Source organism: Octopus bimaculoides, chromosome 2 (genome assembly GCF_001194135.2).
Source record: "Octopus bimaculoides isolate UCB-OBI-ISO-001 chromosome 2, ASM119413v2, whole genome shotgun sequence".
NCBI classification, from domain to species: Eukaryota; Metazoa; Mollusca; class Cephalopoda; order Octopoda; family Octopodidae; genus Octopus; species Octopus bimaculoides.
The window spans coordinates 152,175,325-152,196,239 of NC_068982.1; the positions used below are offsets into that span (position 1 = coordinate 152,175,325).

The 20,915-nt window shown below is 33.0% G+C and overlaps 1 protein-coding gene across 6 annotated transcripts in view; it reads left to right on the forward strand.

Annotated features, from left to right (window-relative positions):
* LOC106874330 (potassium/sodium hyperpolarization-activated cyclic nucleotide-gated channel 2) overlaps positions 1 to 20,915 on the forward strand; it is a 531,661-nt gene that overhangs the window by 492,261 nt on the left and 18,485 nt on the right. For all 6 annotated transcript variants that reach the window (XM_052965669.1, XM_052965670.1, XM_052965671.1 and 3 more), the window contains 4 exons: positions 2,822 to 2,971; positions 12,643 to 12,861; positions 17,464 to 17,610; positions 19,036 to 19,279. In XM_052965669.1, the coding sequence (XP_052821629.1) occupies positions 2,822 to 2,971; positions 12,643 to 12,861; positions 17,464 to 17,610; positions 19,036 to 19,279 (760 nt within the window). The remainder of the gene's footprint in view (positions 1 to 2,821; positions 2,972 to 12,642; positions 12,862 to 17,463; positions 17,611 to 19,035; positions 19,280 to 20,915) is intronic.

The following is a 20,915-nucleotide window of genomic DNA, read 5'->3' on the forward strand; positions in this document are numbered from 1 at the left end:
TATATATATATATATATATATATATATATATATATATATATATCGTTGAAATTTATAGTAAAACAAAAGACAAAGATAGGTGTATGAAAAACAGGTGTATATATGTATGTTTATATGTACATGTGTGTGAGTAAGTGTGTATTTATACATATACACATACATATATATACATACAAACATATATATACATCTATGCATACACATACACACACACACATATATATATACATATAGATATAGATAATGTTACACTTTATGTGTGTATATGTATATGTGTGCGTGTGCATTTCTCATTTTCTACTGATGATTGAGTTTAGCTTTATTGTAAGATATGTGAAACATGCCAGTAGATTAATGTTCCAGTGTTATTTTAAATTATTCACATTTCCACCAAAAGGATGTACTGAGCAAGTTTGTATTTTGCATTAATGCATTAACAAAATATTTGCATGTGTGTGTATCTGCTTGAATATATCTGGGTGTATATGTATGTCTACACATACAAATACACACACTTATACACACACACACACACACATTATATATATATATATATATATATATATATATATATATATATACACATGCACATACACACATGCATATACATGTATGCGTATGTGTGTGTGTGCGCGTTAGTGTGTGAGTGTATTTGCATGTGTGTGTGTGTGTGCATACAATTATGTGCAGTTAAGAATAGCAATATGTAACTTTATATTTATTTTCATTTGAAAAGGCATTTCAAAACGACCAGTTTTGAGTCTAAATTCATTTAGATATGTTTTATATCATTTTATCTTTTGTAACTACAACTCATATTCTCTCATATACATCTATTCATGCAAATATATAAACTAATACATACATACATATACACACAAAACACACACACATACAATCACAAACACGCACACATACACACACGTTTATAGAATGCACAAGTACACTTGTACATATATATAGTTTATGATCTTTGCATTAAGCTACGCTTTCTATCAGTCCACATGTGCTATATATATGAATGAAAATTTTTAATTACAAGTGATATGGCTTCTGATTTTGAGGTATTTCATTAATCTGCAATTTGCACTAGAGGCTTCCATATCACTTATATGACTGTAAGAGGGGAATCTTACACACACACATGCATATATAGATGGATGCATGTATGTTTTCAAAGATGTGTAAATACATGTATACATATCCATTTAGGCGTGTGTGTGTGTGTGTGTGTGTGCATGCACACAGGTGTGTGTATGTGTGCATGTGCACAAGTGTGTATGTGTGTGTAGCACTTCTTAGTATCACAATAAATCATTTACTTTACATAATTACATATTGAGTCTTCATTTAAACTATGGTCTTCTCAGATCTATACTGGCCATATTCCGCAGACAAATACCAATATGTTAAAATGCTTACAGGAAAAATTTATGATTTTTTAAAATCATTTCTCTCATTAGAGGACGTATCATAATTACCAAAGGGTAATTATGACCAGCTCCACTTGAAAAGGGGAGAAAATCTTAAGATTAAAAATTAAAAATCCCCCATAATTAACGTCATTAAGGAAAGGGACAGGCTTTAGAGAGAGGACAGTTGTGGACACATGTCTCTGGCTCAACAGACTTCATCAGCAAGACAATTGTCCCACCATATTTCCAGCAGCCAAAGGACTTAGGCTTATGCAAGACAAAGTAGAAAACAGTAATAGCCTAGCATTTCAACAAAATGATCTAAGAGAAATAATTGGTCAGTGGCATGTATTTGACTTACATAGACAAATACCAGTATGTTAAATAACTTATAACAAAATCCTCTAGAGGATATCGTATATATATATATATATATATATATATATATATATATATATATGATGTCAATAAGATTCATATCTTATAACTGGAATCAAAAACTTTTAGTTTAATGTGTCGATTATTTCTTAACTACATGAATTTGATTACAAAATTAATGTTAAAGATAACAAGATATTTATATGCTCATGTGTGACAAGTTAATATATAAACTATTCTAAGGAATCTGAAGTTGTCTAACCTCTCAGCAGAGCAAAGTGAAGATATTTCAGTATCTTATCAGTTAGGATTTTGTTGGTTATATATTCATTTGTGTTCCATTCCTCATGGCCAACTATTATTGATGATAAGGAAGAGAAGAATAGTCACAGAAACATTTCTGGGTCCAAGAAGTTTACTAAAAAGTTAATAAATGCATTTGTCACAGACCCAACTTATTTTCGATTAGTTGTAGAGCATATGACTTGATGAGATGAATTAAGATGTGCTTTATAAGGTTTATGTGAGTCTAAGTACCACACACCTGTATATGTGTGTGCAAAGTGCAGTTATTCTTATAAAAATAAATACTCTCTTCATTCCAAATGTACTGAGTTCTTTCCTGAATTGTAGTTTCCCTAACCATGCAGTTATATGTACATATAAGTGTGCATATGTGTATACATACACACACATATACATAGACACACATGATATGTATATCCATATATGCACACAAACACACATATACATACATGCACACAAACATACATAGACACACTTTCCATAAATATCCTATAATATAGTCAATTACCAAACTGCATGAATAGCCTGTTTATTTTCTTATTCCAGCATGTCTTAGAATATAATGGTTTGTTCTCTCCTATTTTGCTATTATAGTGTTATTTTGGCAGATCTTTATTACTTTTTTTTTTTTACATTTATTTCTCTTCTTTATTTCTGGAGACACAGTGTAATTTGACAAAAATCACTACTGAAAAATAATTTTATTTCTTTTGTAATTTCAGTTCTTAGCGCTGGCTGGCAAGTTTATGCGAATATTTAACTTGATATGCCTGATGTTCCTGCTTGGTCACTGGAACGGTTGCCTGCAGTTCCTCGTGCCCATGTTGCAAGATTTCCCCAAAGATTGTTGGGTGTCCATTGAAGAATTGCAGGTCAGGTAAATCTTAATTTACGAAATGTCTTATTTCCAAAGACAACAAAATGTATGATCTTAAATTGATGTAATATTTTAAATTGATGCATATGTGTGTGTGTGTGTAAATGTGTATGTGTGTGTATAAATCCATATTTTGATTGAGGAAAACTCTGACTAAAAGCATTCCAGCTGTGGTTCTCCCATCTTATACCCAAACTTATTGTATCTAACAACTACATTAGCCAACATGTCCTTTCTGTGCAAAGATACCATGGTGTGATCTGAGAGAGAGAAGTTATTGACCAACAACTCTACTCTAACAATTTAGAGGCTCCCTTGTTGATCCTTCACTCAAACAGATTCATTACTTACTCAAATGCTATCACCAACGACCTAATACTTTTGTCATGTATGATATGTTATAGTGAGTTTGAGTAAAAATCTCACTGAGACTGGCTTTATGCTTCAATCCACCAGGATAGATAAAGGAAAATAATTATCAAATACCCAAGTTTGTATTAATTTTTTTTCTTACTCCTTACCCACCTCATTAAACTACTAAAATATCACAAGCCAACAAGGGAACCTCTCAGCAATCACTCAGCCTGTTTAAGATAGCAGCCATATCTCCCTCTTCAAAGGTACAAGCATAGATCTGTACTTATGAAATCACTTCATAACCATGTTGTTTCAAGCTTGCTCCTATTGCTTAGGATCTTGAACAAATGTCACAAGCCCTGGTTGACTAATACCTTGAGAAGGAATTTGATAGGCAGAATGTGTGTGTGTGCATGCATGCATGCATGTGTGTGTGTGTGTGTGTGTGTCTGTGTGTGTGTGTGTGTAAACTAGCATCAGAAATTGGGGTTTGGTAGAGGTCAAAAATGTTAACTTAGCTATTTGATAAAAAAAATACTGATTGAAATAAGTTCTGGAGCCAATTTTATTGACTAAAACCCTTGAGGGTTGTGCTGTCACAAGAGGTGAAGTCCAGTGAATCAAACTAGTTAAAATAAATGAATACAGTGCTGAGTATTCACATTATGTTGTTACAGTAGTTGAGTGTTATGGTTTTGAATGTATCATTTATCTTACAAATGTCTGTATTTTGTTTTTAAACAATTGTTTTCCTATATTTTACTTTCTTTCACTGTTAAATTTACTAATATTAATGTCAATGAAAAATATGAACTAAGTAAAATCACATCAGAAACAAGTGCAGCAGCAAATATCAAAAGAAAATTTAAAAAGTCTTTGTTGTATCTTGGCAGGGTCATTATGCCAATAAGAAACACCTGCACCGGGTCTATTTCATTTCTTTTGTTGTTATTAGACAATTAGTAAACCATTTAAACAATTGTCTAATCGATTTTTTGATTAATTGTTTGGTCAATCAATATATTAGATTCATCAAAGTCCTTTTGTTATCATCTGTGGCTTCATCAATAACATAGCTGCTTTACTCCAGATCTGTCTCTCATCCCTAGTTTTCAGATTATATAATTATATTAATTGGGATATGAATGACTATATGAAGAAAAAAGAGTCATGTATATATGTGTCTGTGAGCATGTGCATGTGTGTATGTATGCATGTGTATATGTTTTATTATTCAATATATGTGTGTGTGTGTGTATGTGTATATATATATATATATATATATAGAGAGAGAGAGAGAGAGAGAGAGAGATAGATATGTATATGTGTATATATGTGTGTGTGTATATATATATATATATATATATATATATATATATATATATATATATATATATATACATATATATATATATATGGGGAAATGCATTATAAACTGGAGGCATACAAAGTAGAGGTGAATGAAATATGTGTGAATAAGTGGACATGGAAAAACCTTTCATAATGAAAATAGTCTCAGGAGATAATTATCGCCATAGACAATGTATGAAAGCACAATTTGGCTGTAAATGACATTCTCAGATCATAGGCTCTGCTTCATTAGCTAGAAATACTGAAACAGTCTGTCAGAATCCTATATTACATTATATTTATGTAATATAAAATAATATAACATATACCTTCTTTCTTCTTTTATTTGTTTCACTTGTTAGACTGTGGTCATGCTGGAGCACTGGCTTGAATTTTTTTAGTTGAACGAATCAACCCTAGTATTTATCTTTTTTAAAGCTTGGTGCTTATTCTATCAGTCTCTTTTGCCAAACTACTATGGCTGGAGGCTCTTCTTAATGCCAACCATTCCAAGAGTGTAGTGAGTGCCAGATAGATAGACTATTCTTAGTTATATAATATATATCTTATGAAAATGTTTTATATATACACATATTATGTGTATAGTGTGTGTGTGTGCGTGCATGTATGTTTGTGTGTCTGTTACTGTCTCCTTGCCTTGACATCACATAATAGTCATAAACAAATGTCAAATATCTTAGTCATGCAAGCAGTGTCCTTCATTCCCAATCTTCTATGAGAAAACAGAAGATAGGAAACAGGTAAACATTGCCTCACTTGAAAACGGATGAAGTTAGTTATTGGAAGCACATCCAGCTGTAGAAAATCTGCTTAGTAAAAAAATAAATATATATATAAGGTTGCAATGATTAAAGTGGTGACTTCTTTTGAATATCTGGATAACATTGGGTATGTTGATGGAAACCTAAATGCAAAAATCATTTCTCATATTCAAAGGGCAGCAAAAGCCTTTGGCAGCCTTGAAACTAATGTCTAGTCACAATGCCATATTAAAGCTGACACTGAGACTATGTATACATCTCATTTATTTTTTCTGCATTGTTGTATTCTTCTGAAATTTGGACAATATACATGCGTCAAGTAAAAATGTTGAAAATATTTCACTAGAAATGTCTCCACCACATACTCAAAATAAGTAGGTCCTCACTCATTCTTGACATTGAGGTTCTTGCTGAAGATAGAATCATGTCAATCCAAACTACGCTTATTAGGAATCAACTACAATGAACAAACCATCTCATCCATATGGATGATGAGTGTATTCCTCAAAAAATGCTTTATGGTGAACTTATGCAGGGAAAACATGCTTGAGTTAAGTAAATCAAAATTAAATCAAATCACAATCAAATGGAAATTGTAATTGTGGCCATTACCAGTGCTGGTGGCAAGCGATAAGCACCATTCATTCATGTGTGGGTCACTGCCAGAGCTGCCTGACTGGCTCCTTGCGACGGTGGCACATAAAAAAGCACCATCTGAATGTAATCGATGCCAGCCCCACTGCCCAGACTGGCTCCTGTGCTGGTGGCACATAAAAAGCACCATCTGAACATGGCTGATGCCAGTGCTGCTTGACTAGCTCCCATGCTGGTGGCACATAAAAAGCACCCACTACACTCTCAGATGTTTCTACATCCAGCTGTAGAAACATTGCCAGATCAGATGGAGCCTGGTGTGGCCTCCTGGCTTGCTAGTCTCCAGTCAAATCATCAACCCCATGCCAGCATGGAAAACGGACGTTATATGATGATGGTATATAATTATATATGTTTACATACATTCTCACATACATGTGTGTGTGTGTGCGTGCGCTCACACGCAAAAGATCTAGTATTCACAAAACACATTCATTCATACACACACTTACATACCAATGTACATGGATTATCTTTGCATCAACTCAATAAATAAGCCTTATATAAATAATTCCATTAATGATTGGATTTACTAGATTGATATCTCTGTGGACTTGTCTATAAGCATTTCTGTTTTATAGAAAATCATTAGTGAAGAGCAGACAATAACACAACAACATCAACAACGAGAGCCTCTATGTCACCACTCAACTCGCTAGAAATAGTTGTAGAATCTCTCTGAACTGACAGCCTACCATGTGAAATAGGGAAGGGGTTCCTTGGATAGTGTAATACACTGTACCCTATAAAGGTGGGATAGTTATGACAGGAACGACTTGAGACACACAATTAAGCACACCGTTGTCATTGTCTTCCTCATCATTAACATTAACACAATTGCAGTTATTGCCACCTTCTTCCTGCTCATTGTCATCATCATTATCAACAATAACTTGTTAATAAAGTTACATGAAATCATTATTTCTGAAAGTGACTCTACTTTGTCACTCTAAATTTTCCTAAAATGACACACAATGACTTAAAAATAGACAGTAAGGTAGTCAATGTAATCACTATATAAGTAAATATACATACTTACATGCATTGTCAAAGCTGTTTATTTAAGTTGTGTATTTAATGTTATCAACTGATTTTTAAAACTGATGGGTACCAAGCATCTGTACAACATTGTTATACCCTCTGCTTAAAGTTATTATCTCATAATTGTTACATAAAAGGTCTATATTTGAAAGTGATCATAATAACTGACTTCCATTACATGCACACACATATGGATGAGTGGTAAGAAGTTTGCTCCCCAACCACATGGTTCTAAGTCAAGTCCCACTGCATGGCAAGTTTCTTCTACAATAAGCCTCAGGCTGACCGAAGCCTTATGAGTGGATTTAGTAGACAGAAACTGAAAGCAGCCCAGTGTACATATATGTATATTTATATGTATATGTCTTTGTGTATGTGTTTGTCCCCCACCACTGCTTGACACTGGATTTGATGTTTTCAGGTCCCTGTAACTTAGCAGTTCAGTGAAAGAGATCAATAGCATAAGAACCAGGTTTTACAAGACAATAATAAGTACTAGGGTTGATTCATTCGACTAAAATTCTTCAAGATGGTACACCAGCATGGCCATAGTCTAATGACTGAAACAAGAGAAAAAGAAAGAGATGATATATATATATATATATATATATATATATATGAGTAGTATAAGAGTATAAGATGTGAATTCAGAGAATTGTGCAGTGTCACAAAAAGCTCCTCTTTCTTTATTTGCATTAATTTGTGAATATACAATTGTATTGCACAATGCCAAGCATACATAGTAATGCAAATATGTAAGCATAATGTCTTCCACACTGAAATTAATAATATATGAAGAAGGTTGTGAAACAGTCATAATCCTATGGGAGTCACGTGGTTAAATAAATATATATATTTATAAATAAATTTATTTTATTTATCTCACCTCACATACCACCTAACTTTAAATTCTTAAATACATATATATAATGTTTGAGGGTCTGATAAAGCTATAAGCTGTTACTCAGCCATGCAACTATGAGTCCACCACATCTTATAGTAGAAACAGCTGTAAGATAAGTTCATAAGATAATTTATTCCTTTTCTTATAATATATATATATATATATATATATATATATATATATATATATATATCAGGTCATTAAGAATGAAATGTCTGAATTTGAACTGAAAGTTTATTTTACTCTATCTCAACAAAAAACAATGCAGTTAATCAAAGTATGCACCTAAATTATTAACACAATTTTGCCATTTTATTGGTCGCTTATTTATGCCAGCAACAAAGAATTCTGGAGATCAAGGCATGATAAAATCACAAAGGGCTGTTTTTGCATCTTCTTTAGATTTGAAGTTTTTTTCTTGCAAAAAAATTGCCTAATGCCTGGAAAACATGATAGTTAGTTGGTGCAAGGTCTAATGAATATAATGGATAACAGAGTACTTCCAAGTTCAGTTCCTATAACTTGAGTAGTGTTCTTTGTGCAAACACGTGCTCAAGAATTGTCGTGCAAGAGAATTGTCGCTATTGACCAATCTCAGTTGTTTAATTGCAAGTTCATTCATCATTTCATCCAAATAGCTGGCGTATACATCTGCTGTAATTGACTTACGAAGTCTCTTGAAACTGTAGTGGGTGACACCAGTGCTGGACCACCAAACAAACACCATTAGCTTTTTTTTGGTGAATATTCTTTTTTGGATTATGTTTTGGTACTTCGTCTCTATCCAACCACCATGCAGAATGCTTGCTATTGTTGAAAAGAATCCATTTTTCACCATACATTTTTTCACACAACAATACGATGTAAAAATGGTTCACATTGATGCTGTGACAGCAAATTTCAAGATTATGTGTAATTTGATGCTCGTTCAGTTTGTGTGGGTACTTGTCCAGTTTTTTTACCTCAGTTGGAATTGAAACATCAAACCTTGCTGCTAACTCACACGTAGTTTGAGATGTATCCACTTCCATTAGTTTCTAGCTCATCATTATCCACCTTGGTCTCCGGTCTACCACAAGGCTGATTTTCAAGAGTAAAGTCACCAGACCAGAACTTCTCAAAACATCAACGTACAGTGTGCTCGTTTGCCACATCTTCACCAAACACCTCATTGATGTTTCAAGCTGTCTGGGATGCATTGGTTCCATGACAGAACTCATATACATAATCAACATGAATTTTTGATCTATCCATGGGTTCACAAAAATTGATTTGTAAGAGAAAACTCACAATATAATCAGACACCATGAATTGCATTTCGAAAAGTGATGATGAAACTCTTCAAAGTTGTAAAAACAAAGAATTGTCAGGATAAGACATTAGAGTTAATGACTGTCAAACTTGGTACATAAGAAAATCAGACATTTCACTCTTAATGACCTGATATATGATTCTGCCTATATATACATTCATATGAGATGCATTCTAGATGTTTTGAGACTTTTCCGGGAAAGATATTTATTAATTTCAAAGAACGACAAAAATCAAATCACCTTCAAAGTAGGACCCTCTGATTTCAATGCACTTGTAGCACTCCAGCCACCTTCTGAAGTTCCCATGCAAGTCCTCCAAAGTTATAGTGTCCAGGACTATAACTGTTGTAGCCTATATTTTCTTACTGTGTAACTAGTCAGTTTGAAGAGGAGTGGTATATGTATGCATTTGTGAATGTGTTAGGTGTTGGTGAAAACTTAATAATAAGAGGGAAAAAAGAGGAGAGAATAAGGAGAAAGTAGGGAGATAAAAGGAAGGAGAAATCTATATGGGAAGGAGTAAGTATATATGACTCAGAAGGAACAAAAGGATGGGCCAGAGTAAGAAGGGAGGAAAATATCACACACACACACACACATACATAGCTTAAATGTGGAAAATAATTATTCAAGGTACATACGTTAAAATAAACAAGTACATTTTATATATCCATTTTCTGGATATGTGACTGTTTTTAGTGAAAAAGTATATATATAATTTATTTTGTTTGATCTAATGTCTGTTTTCTTTTTTCAATGGGGTTAAATGTATTTACATCATGCTCTTCTTATCACTCACTCTTATTTGTATTTCATGTAAAGAAGTTTTTATTTCACATGTCTTGAAAAACACTGAGCCAACAGATGATTTTTTACAACAAACATTACTATTTGTTGCTTTGTACTTCTTCTGCTTTGAAGCATGCAACACAGACACATACAAAACGCACACATGCATGCATGCACACACACACACACACACACATAAACATACATACACATGAATAAAACAGGTTTTGTGCGGTTTCCATCTACAAAATTCACTCACAAGATATTGGTCAGCTGAGGGCTTCAGTAGAAGACACTTGCCTAAAGTGATGCACACGACATTGTTGATGCAAATGGTTTAACCACACAAACATGGCAATGTCTAAATATATATTAAATCTCTGTCTTCATTAATAGATGATGGGACTACCTGTATAAGAGTGTCACTGGCTTTTATACATGCTGGCTTTGCTACAATTTTGAAAACCACTGGATTCGTCAAATGCCAGCTGAAAATTAAGGAAAATTCAAATATTTTCTATATGTTTGAAATCTATATACTTGAAAGTTCTTAACCTTCAGAATGGAACATTAATAATACAATTCAGAAGAAGGCTATAATAATGTTATTAGTGATAGAAATAAATATTTAATAGATGTAATAAGATTATTTCTTCATGGAAAAGTTGATGATACATACTTTATAACTTTAGGAGAAAAGAAAATCCTTTTGGTATCAATGTAGAGAGGACTAAAATTCTTCTATTCATGTGGATGCTAACAATGACCTCAGTAAGATCATATTTGATGAGGTCATCTTAATAATCAAAATCATCAATTACTTTACACATCAAGTGCCATGCCACTCGTAGTCTCCATCATTGGTGCATTGCTTTTATATGCACTATCTTGCAATCCATAACTGTATTAGATGCCTGCAAACACTGTTTACATAACCTCCTTCTTCAGTGTTCTGTTTAGCTTTGATAAATTATAATTATTATATAACTATATGTTATCCAATGTGGATAATATTATTCTGCCTCCAGTAGAATACATTTCTGATATTTAGAAACAAAGAGATGACTTTGAACTAAGGATTTCCTGCTTCTCTTGTGATGATCTCCTTCATATCTATTTTCAAATATAGCTTCTCTGAGTTTCAGTAATATCCTGTGTACCTAAGATTAGAGACTTGATCATATTTGATGTGAGAGCAGGTCTCAAATTTAATATCTTTGTTGATGTCAAATGCAATATATATGTACTATATTGGTAAAATCTGTGCTAACATACTATAGTGAGCCAAGAAATTGTTGATTAATTAAAATTACAGATATGGTGAGCAGAAAGAATCACTAGCTTAATGATTAATTTTGATCAAGAAAGTACAAGGAGACAGTCATAATGTTTAATTAAAATAAAATAGAATGTGGGCAATGCAGTAGAAGGTGACTGATTTTTACAATACAGTGACTTGAAGATGTACTGATTTTTGTTGAATAAACATCGAGTGGCATAACATAAAAGAAGGAAAATAGAGAATTAATCAAGAATTTATACAGCCTCAAAACAAAATTGAGAGGTTGGAGTTAATATACAAATGCTTGAACCTAACTTACCATTTGGTTTTCATATAGAGCATGTCCCTGGATATTTTCCTAAGTCCTTCAATGTACTGTATTATTTATTTAGTATTTTGTTAAAAGATCCAAATTCACTGACATTTTTCCCATTTTGACATACAAATACAAAATAAGTGATTCTTTTTGGTAGAATATTTTCAAAAGTGTCTATTTATCTGTCTGTTTATCTCACTATCAACATGTTTTTCACTCTCCTGACTTTTATTCTTGATATACAAAATTCTGGTAAAATATACAGTGACTTAAGCAAATTAATATTACATATATAAATTATCTATATATTGCAACATTTTGAGTAGCAATTGCATAAAATATATATTACAACATAATCAGTAATACATAAATAAAGAATACATTACATCACATTTACTAACAATGAAGAAAAAATACATCATTGGTACATGACAACATATTCAGTGACAATTATATAAAAATACATTGCATCTTTCTTTAACAATTATGTAAAAATTATTTAAAAAATACTTTACAATATTTTCATTAACAATTGCATAAAAGATGTTCTGTTATTCTTGCATGAAAGCTACATTACAAGTCCAGTAACAATTACACTTATACATATCATTTATTATGAACTATTTGATATCTGATTCATTATTTTTGGTTTTGTTTAATTTACAATTTGGTGAAGTACGAAGCAGATTTTGTTCTGGGTTGATATATATTTCTGTATTTGTGACAGAAATGCCTAATTACATTTTATCACCTTCCTTATATCAAATAATTTTGTGTTTGTTGCATTTGATTAATTCTGCATTTTGAAATATAGCAATAATTAATTAATATTGATTATTTTTCTCCTCTATTTTTATTTTACCTTTGTCCCCTGATAGGAAGCACATTGGGCTGAGCAATATACTTGGGCTCTTTTCAAGGCTTTATCACACATGCTGTGTATAGGGTATGGCCGGTTTCCACCGCAGAATATGACTGATACCTGGCTCACAATTCTTAGTATGCTTAGTGGCGCCACCTGCTACGCACTATTCCTAGGTCACACGACAACACTTATACAGTCTTTTGACACATCAAGACGACTCTACAACGAAAAGGTAATTATTTTGCAATTTGAAATTATCTAAATTCTGTTAAATTCTAATAAATAAATTCATTCATTCACGCATTAATCAATCAATTAATTAAAATACTAATGGTTTCTATGGGGATTCTTCCATTTCATTTTATTGAAAAAAATATTCATCTTGCTTTACTATGTCATTAGCAAGGTAATTTTGAAGGGCTATATTTTATAGTAGTATCTAAAATAAACTTAAAATTTCTTTAATTAGGCAACTTTTAACAAATGATACAAAGTCTGCCATAGTTTGATTCTGTATTGGTCTTTACATGTTAATGTATGACTGTATGTTTAAGAGTATTTAAGTGCCTTTATATATGTTCATGCATACTATATAACAGTTCATAAAATATGTTGTCTGTTTGTTAGAGAGTAATCTTAGAAATATCTCAGTCGTCTTTCCTATTCTAAGACAGTGCAAATTGGATGTAGATTGAAGGAATTGGATCTGTAGTCTTCGAATCTGCTTTCTCCATTCTGGTTTTGAGAAGCCTAATTTCTCAAGATTGGTATTTAGGCATATCCCAAGGCTCCAATAATTACAGATATAAACCTGAACTTGTAATCTGGATAGAGTAACTGCAGATTTCTCAATAGTTCAACATAGGTATTCTCTTTTTTACTGATCTTCATCTTTATGTTCACATCAGCTGGGCAGCTAATTTCCCCAACTGTGCACAGTTTCTATTCTCTATCCCAAATCATTATATAAGGTCTGGTGTGCTTACATTTTATTGAGGTCTTCACTGGGACATTCCACCAGTACTCCTTTTTATTATGAGTGGCTATGGCTTCTACCATACTATGGATTCTTATTTTGTTTGTCCTCAGGATTATCCTTCTGATGGATTTCGTTATAGAGTGTCCTAGTTACAACAACATGTCTCATCAGTAGATAATACCATGATGACATTTTCAAACAACTGCTTATGCTGTGGGTGATATCTTCAGTATTAACTCCACAAAGTTTGCACCAGTTGTCACATTTTACTGTTTTTTCCTGCATCTCTATCCCTTTTGTGCATCAGGTACTTGGTTGATATTTCCTGTTCCTGGATTGCAAACACATGCCCTTCAAAGTGGGAGGTAGTAATTCAGCTATTGGTCCATGATAGACTGCTTTGATGATCAATGTTACTATCATCTTAGAGCTTTCTACTAACATATCCATGCATAGTCTTCTGCTTATATAGGCTCCTCCTTTCATCTGATGATATGTTGCAATGGAGTCATGCAACTTCTTTGGGCATGTATTCTAGGTTATCAGACAAAAAATATTGCTCAAGGAGCTGCCTTCCAAGTCTTATGATGTTATCAGCCTCATGTATGCAAACTTGGTCAAGAGATGCACTTCAAAACTTGGTGGTTAAAAGATGTTGCCAAAGGCATATGATACGACATTCAAAGGGATTTTAGATCGATGTTAAGACTCTACCTCCTTGCTTTCATTTTAGGTAGAGCTGGTCTACGTTATTGTTTATGTGGAAATTATGTATGCTTGTTAGTATGTTCCAGGTTTTCACATCAATGGCTCGGATCTCATCAAGCAGCCCAAATGTTGGTATGAGTACTGGCACTGCAAACATATTGTGGGCCACTGTTTTATTGAATGCAGAGAGTTCTGAGGTCCAAATTTTCTTTATTCAGCTGTAATATTCTTTAGTGTCATGTGTTTTGTTACAGGCTGCAAGATTTGTTTTCATCCACTCCTTGTCAGATATGTATGTATGTATGTATGTATGCATGTTTGTGGGGGGTGCATACATGTATGTATGTATTTATGTATGTCAGTCAGTCACAATTCAACAGCAATATAATTCATGATCTTCTTTGTCTCTGGATTAACATGTGCAACAATACTTCTCATGCAAGAATAGATAAATTAGCAGATGACTGTGCAGTTATTAATATAGTATGAAATGATGATTAAATTTATTATCATAACATCTTTATATTCTCTGCAATTTCATTTTTTATTATTAGAAATGTAACTACATTACTATGAAGTGAGACTTAAAGAAAGCTGACAATATTTCTATAATATATTTTTGTCATTCTCTTTGATGTTTTTCCTCTACAACCAAGCAATATAATCAGTATATTCCCTTCTTTCAAGGTGTCTTATTCACTTGTATCTGAGATGTATGTTAGATATATGAGTGGAGCTTTTAGCAGAGCATACATTCTTTCTTAATCTTTATCTCATATTTGCCTGGGTCTTCCTATTGATTTTATTACTTTTGGTATAAGGAAAGAGATCTACTTTAATCATCTACCTCCTCCTTTCCTCCTTTTTCTACCTCATTTTTTATCATCATCATCATCATCATGAGTGAGCTGGCAGAATTGTTACAACACCGGACAAAATGCTTAGCAGCATTTCTTTCAGCTTCACGATCGGAGTTTGGATACTGCTGATGTCAACTTTGCCTTTCATCTTTTTAGGGTCAATAAAACAAGTACCAACTGAGCAATGGGGCCAATGTAAGCAATTAATCCACCACCCAAATTTTAGATCTTGAAAAGATTGTTATTATTATTATTATTATTATTATTATTATCTGATTAGCAGAAACATCAAAGCATTGAACAAAATGTTTTATAGCATTTCTTCCAATTCTTTATGTACTCAGTTCAGATCCTGCTGAGATCAACTTTGCCTTTTATCCTTCAGGGTCAACCGAAGAAGGTACCAGTGAAGTACTATGATTGATAGTATTGACAAACCCCTCCCCTTCAAAATTGCTGGCCTAGTGTAAAAATTTGAAACTACTATAATTATTATTATTATTATCATTATTTGCTCACATTGGATATGTTTCACTTGAATTTTACTATGTTTCATTGAATGAAAAAGTTTCTTTCTGAAATATTTACAAAAAAGATATTCTGTAACTTTGGTAAGCCTGCACCATTTCCTCAAGGAAAACAAAAGGCCTATCTTTTAAGAATTTAATTTTGAAAGTATTTTGATTATTTACAAATTTCAAAGATTAGTTTTTTTTTCTGCTGAGGTAGAGGTGAAAGGTCAAAAAACAGAAAATAGCAGTAAGCTTAACATCCAATTTTTTTTTTTTAATATAAAAATATTTGTTGAAAATTCTGAAAATAAAGACAAACTACATGAAAAGGACAAACAAAGGAAAATGATAGCTTTTACGCAAACAGGTGTGATTACAATGATACATGCAGACATTGGTGCTTCAAAAAATACGGAAAAGAAATCACAGATGAATAAAATTTCTAAACATAGACCCTGGCAACAGACAAAATTTTCGTAACTAAGCAGACATCAACAGCTTTGTTATAGTCTTAAGTTAAAAAGATCTTTTAAATACAACACATTTCTCTGAGAAAATGAAGAATGTGGAAAGTTACTTCATGAAAAACTGTGATCCCTCACCTGATGATTTTATCAAAGAAAGGATAAGCAGAAGAGTAACATAATACTAGCCCTCAAAACGTGGAGGAGCTCTCTGTATGCCCTCCAAAGTGCACTTAAAGGAAGTCCTGGCCAATGTGTTGGATGGTGTGGTTTCCATCATCCAAGGTAGGGGAGGAAAAAGTGTGTACAGGGTTTTCAAAACTAAGTATGAGGCAAGATGGCAGAGTTACTGGACCATACATCTTTCCCATGCTCATTCCATAAGACATGAAGAAGTGTAATATAAGGTCCCAGTTAAGGATATTGGCTCAGATATTAACTCTTGACTCATTATAACTTCCGTTGCACAGAATGGGCAGACTGTCAATGCCAAAATGACCAAGCATACTGTTTCTCTTGAGAGTAAAAATGCAGTTTTTATCAAGGACTCACAAAACCACATCAGTTTTTAAAGTCAAGCACAAAAAGCTGATTATCAACAAAGGAAATAGTCCTCAATATTCAAGGGGCAATTATCTCAAAACTAGATGATTACCTCAGTCAATGGTGATGAATATTTCACAAACCTATTCAACTGATTTCTCTTCTAATCAACTGTGCATAGACTTCACAGATACCATTGCATATGCAAAACAATCCAGAAGCACCAACCACCAAGGAAGCATGTGAAACTATCCACAAAATAAATAAGAGTTCCATGTGAAGATCATCAACATACCTAAGACTTCAAAACATGTTTCAAAAAATATTTTGGCTCCTGATGAGAGAGTGTGATCATACATAAATCTGTAAACTGCTTATATTCAATGCCATGGAACTACATTTTAACAGTTATAATACTGTTTCATTGGTCTTACTACTAATTTTGAGGTTAACAACATCAAAGAAACACTTAGTAACTATACTCACCTGGCTTTTGGAGGGGTTAATTAACCTATATAGAGAGAACGTTGGTCAGTACTCCTTAAGAGTGATGTAAGGATGTCACATACCTTAGCGAACCAAGTAATTTTCCATTTTTATGTACATATATATATATATATATTATGTGTATGTTGTATATGTTTATACAATGCAATGTGTGTGCATTATGTGTTATATATATATATTTATATATACAATCTAAGCTTTTACAAAATTGTTTGAATGTAGAAATAAAAATGAAAATTCTTTTATTTTTATTTGTTTTAGTTTAAACAAGTAGAGGAATATATGGTGTGTCGCAAACTGCCTCGAACACTTCGTCAGCGTATTTCCGATTATTATGAACATCGGTTCCAAGGGAAAATGTTTGATGAAGATACCATCCTTGGTGAATTAAACGAATGCTTACGGCAGGTAAGTACTTTTTCAGAGTCAATATTATTGTTGATTTAGTGAATGTTTTTTAAAATTTCAATACTAACTGGTAAAGAACTGTTTTATCTCCAGCCACACCTATGAGGGGAAGCTGAAAAGTTTCTGGTTTTGGACAAAAGAGAATATAGGAGGATCAGTTAATTATGATTTTATTGAACATATTCCCCTCTTAGATTCACACACTTATTGCAGTGGTCCTTCAGTTTTTGTAAGCCCTATAAAAGAACTTGGAAGTTTGGGCCTCCAACCAGGTCTTTTGTAATATGTGTAAAGCCAGTAACTTTTCATTACTCCTTCCTAAGCTGCAATGTACATATTACTGCAACTGTTGCATTAGCCCCTTCATTGCCAACACCACAACTCCAAATATCTCAAATCCACTGATATCTATATATTATAGGTATGACTGGTTGCTGTTTAGGTGATCACTTCGTGAACATCAATCAGAAGTTCACAGTAATGTTGTAGGCATCCTAAAATGCATGGTTCACTACTTTAATGCTGGTCATTCTCTCACTACCTAGACCTCATTGCTGTTTGCTAACACCTTGGCTCATGTGTGTGTTTTGCAATGCAGTTAAGAATTCTAATGAATTTTGGGAAAGCATCCTCTACTATAGCCTCAGGCTAACCAAAGCCTCCTAATTTGGGCAATGTAAACTGAAAGAAGTTAGTCATATATGTCTGTACACTTACATAGAATGTGAGTGTGTGTATGTTTGTCCCTCCTTGTTTTTTTTTTTTATGTTATGTCATTGTCATAAATGGACAGTACTGCAATAGAAGCAGTGAAGTTCATTTCCAATCTTTTGTGAAAAAATGTCTGGGCACAGAATAATATTATGCATAGGAAGGGAATCCAGATGCATAGGAAATCTACCTCTGCAAATTTTGTCTTCAGCATTAAAACAATGATGAAGACGATGATGACAATAATGTTCTTACTTGTGTTGTTTAACCCTGTCTGGACTCCTTTATTTGAGAACAATTTCTTTGTTTACAACTTGCCCTTCATACATACATAAATGCTTCGAGCGAGATCGTCGCCAGTGCCCCTGGACTGGCTTGTGCGGGTGGCACATAAAAGACACCATTTCGAGCGTGGCCGTTTTCGTGCGGGTGACACGTAAAAGCACCCACTACACTCTCTGAGTGGTTGGCATTAGGAAGGGCATCCAGCTGTAGAAACTCTGCCAAATTAGACTGGAGCCTGGTGTTGCCATCCGGTTTCACCAATCCTCAGTCAAATCGTCCAACCCATGCTAGCATGGAAAGCGGACGTTAAACGATGATGATGATGATGATGATTTATATATGCATATACGCATTTATATAGTACCTTGTCATATCTTAATACTAAAACCGGTTTTCTTCTTTGCATTTAATTTTTCCCCCATAATACAGGAAGTTATAAACCACAACTGCAGATCTTTGGTTGCTTCAGTACCATTCTTTACAAACGCAGATCCACAGTTTGTTTCTGAGGTAGTCAGTAAGCTCAAATATGAAGTGTTTCAGCCTGGTGACTATATAATTCGAGAAGGAACAATTGGGACGAAGATGTATTTTATACAAGAGGGAATAGTTGATATTATAACAAAGGAAGGTGAAGTTGCTACGAGCCTCTCGGACGGATCTTATTTTGGCGGTGAGAACTATATTTGTTTATTATGCACATACATGTACACACAAACGTGTATGCATGTGTGTATGTATATGTTTCACAAAGCAATTTTATTCACACAGGTGAGGTTTTGATTCATAATCATAAAACCAACGTCTGTTGTTCTACAGAATTACTCTACCATATAGCTAGGTTCCATTACCAGCCAACAGCTAAAGGCTGGTGATGAACATCTTTGTACATTTAATCCTTGATTCAGAACAAGGTTTAATTTTTTTTTTCTTTTATTATGACAGTATTTTGGCATCAACAATATAACATGTCACTTACCTCTGCCACTGTTTTTCATTTAATTGAATTTGTTATCTTGTTTTCTTCTTTTGGGACAGGTATAGTCATGTATTTATTCAATGAAAAGCATGGGGTAAAGGTTCAAATCTAGTTAATACTTAATACTCCATGTGTTATTTATGAAGATTCTTTCTCCGATTACCTGTATGTAAGCATAAAGTAAAAGTTCAATCTATTCCAATTTAAGAATTCTATATTGTTGTTTCTTTTTCTCTAATTTGTGCATTCATTTCAATATTAAAATTTTTCATCAGCACAGTTTATGAACAATTATCTTTAAATTACTAATGAATTGAAGTCAAAATTACGTTTTTCAGAGTTATGTATAAACTATAGTAATATACAAAAATATGTATGATTAGAAGAGTAAACAGAGGTACCATTGCCCTCCAAGGTGGACATAATCATCAGAAAAAACATGTAACACTTATATGCTTTTCACCAGGGAAATTCATTTAAAATGGTGAGATTTTCCTTCATGAGTATAAAACTAACATCTGCTGTGGAGTAGAATTAATCTATGATGCAATCAGATTCCATCTTCCAATGGATTATCCTCCCATATAGCCAGGCTCCATCTCCAGCTGACATCCTGTTTTGATTACTTATACATCTAGCAAGACAATTGTGACTTCAATTCACTTGTAACATAAAGATAATGGCCCATAAGCTGTACTGAAGGAATATAAAAACATCAAAGCAGATTATGAATAGAAGGAGTAACAATATAGAATAGTTATTGTAGCTATATTTCAACTAAAAAATCTATGCTTCCCATTGACGACTAATAAAAAACAAAATCTTTTACATAAACACGACATTGAATGTTAAAAATTAATTGGATTCATTTGCATTTGTTTCATTAGATTCTTGATGTGAAGTTATATTGTTTCAAAACACATGTTGCACGAGTTTCAAAGGGTCATTCTGCCTATAAAAGTAGGCAAGGGTGCTGTACACTCATTGGAAAGGTTATATAAGTGTGACAAATAACTTTGACTGATTGATTATGAAAGTAATTAACTCCTGTCAGCACATATGATTTGATTTATTTATAGAATGATACTCACAAAATATTGCAATGTGTGTGTGTGTGTATATATATATATATATATATATATATATAAATATATATCATCATCATCATTATCATCATTTAACATCCATCTTCCATGTTAGCATGTATGTATATAGATACATATATATATGTATGTATATCTGTATGTATACACACACACATGTATAATGTACATATATAAAACATGTATGCATGCATATGCATATATGAATTTATACATATGTATATATA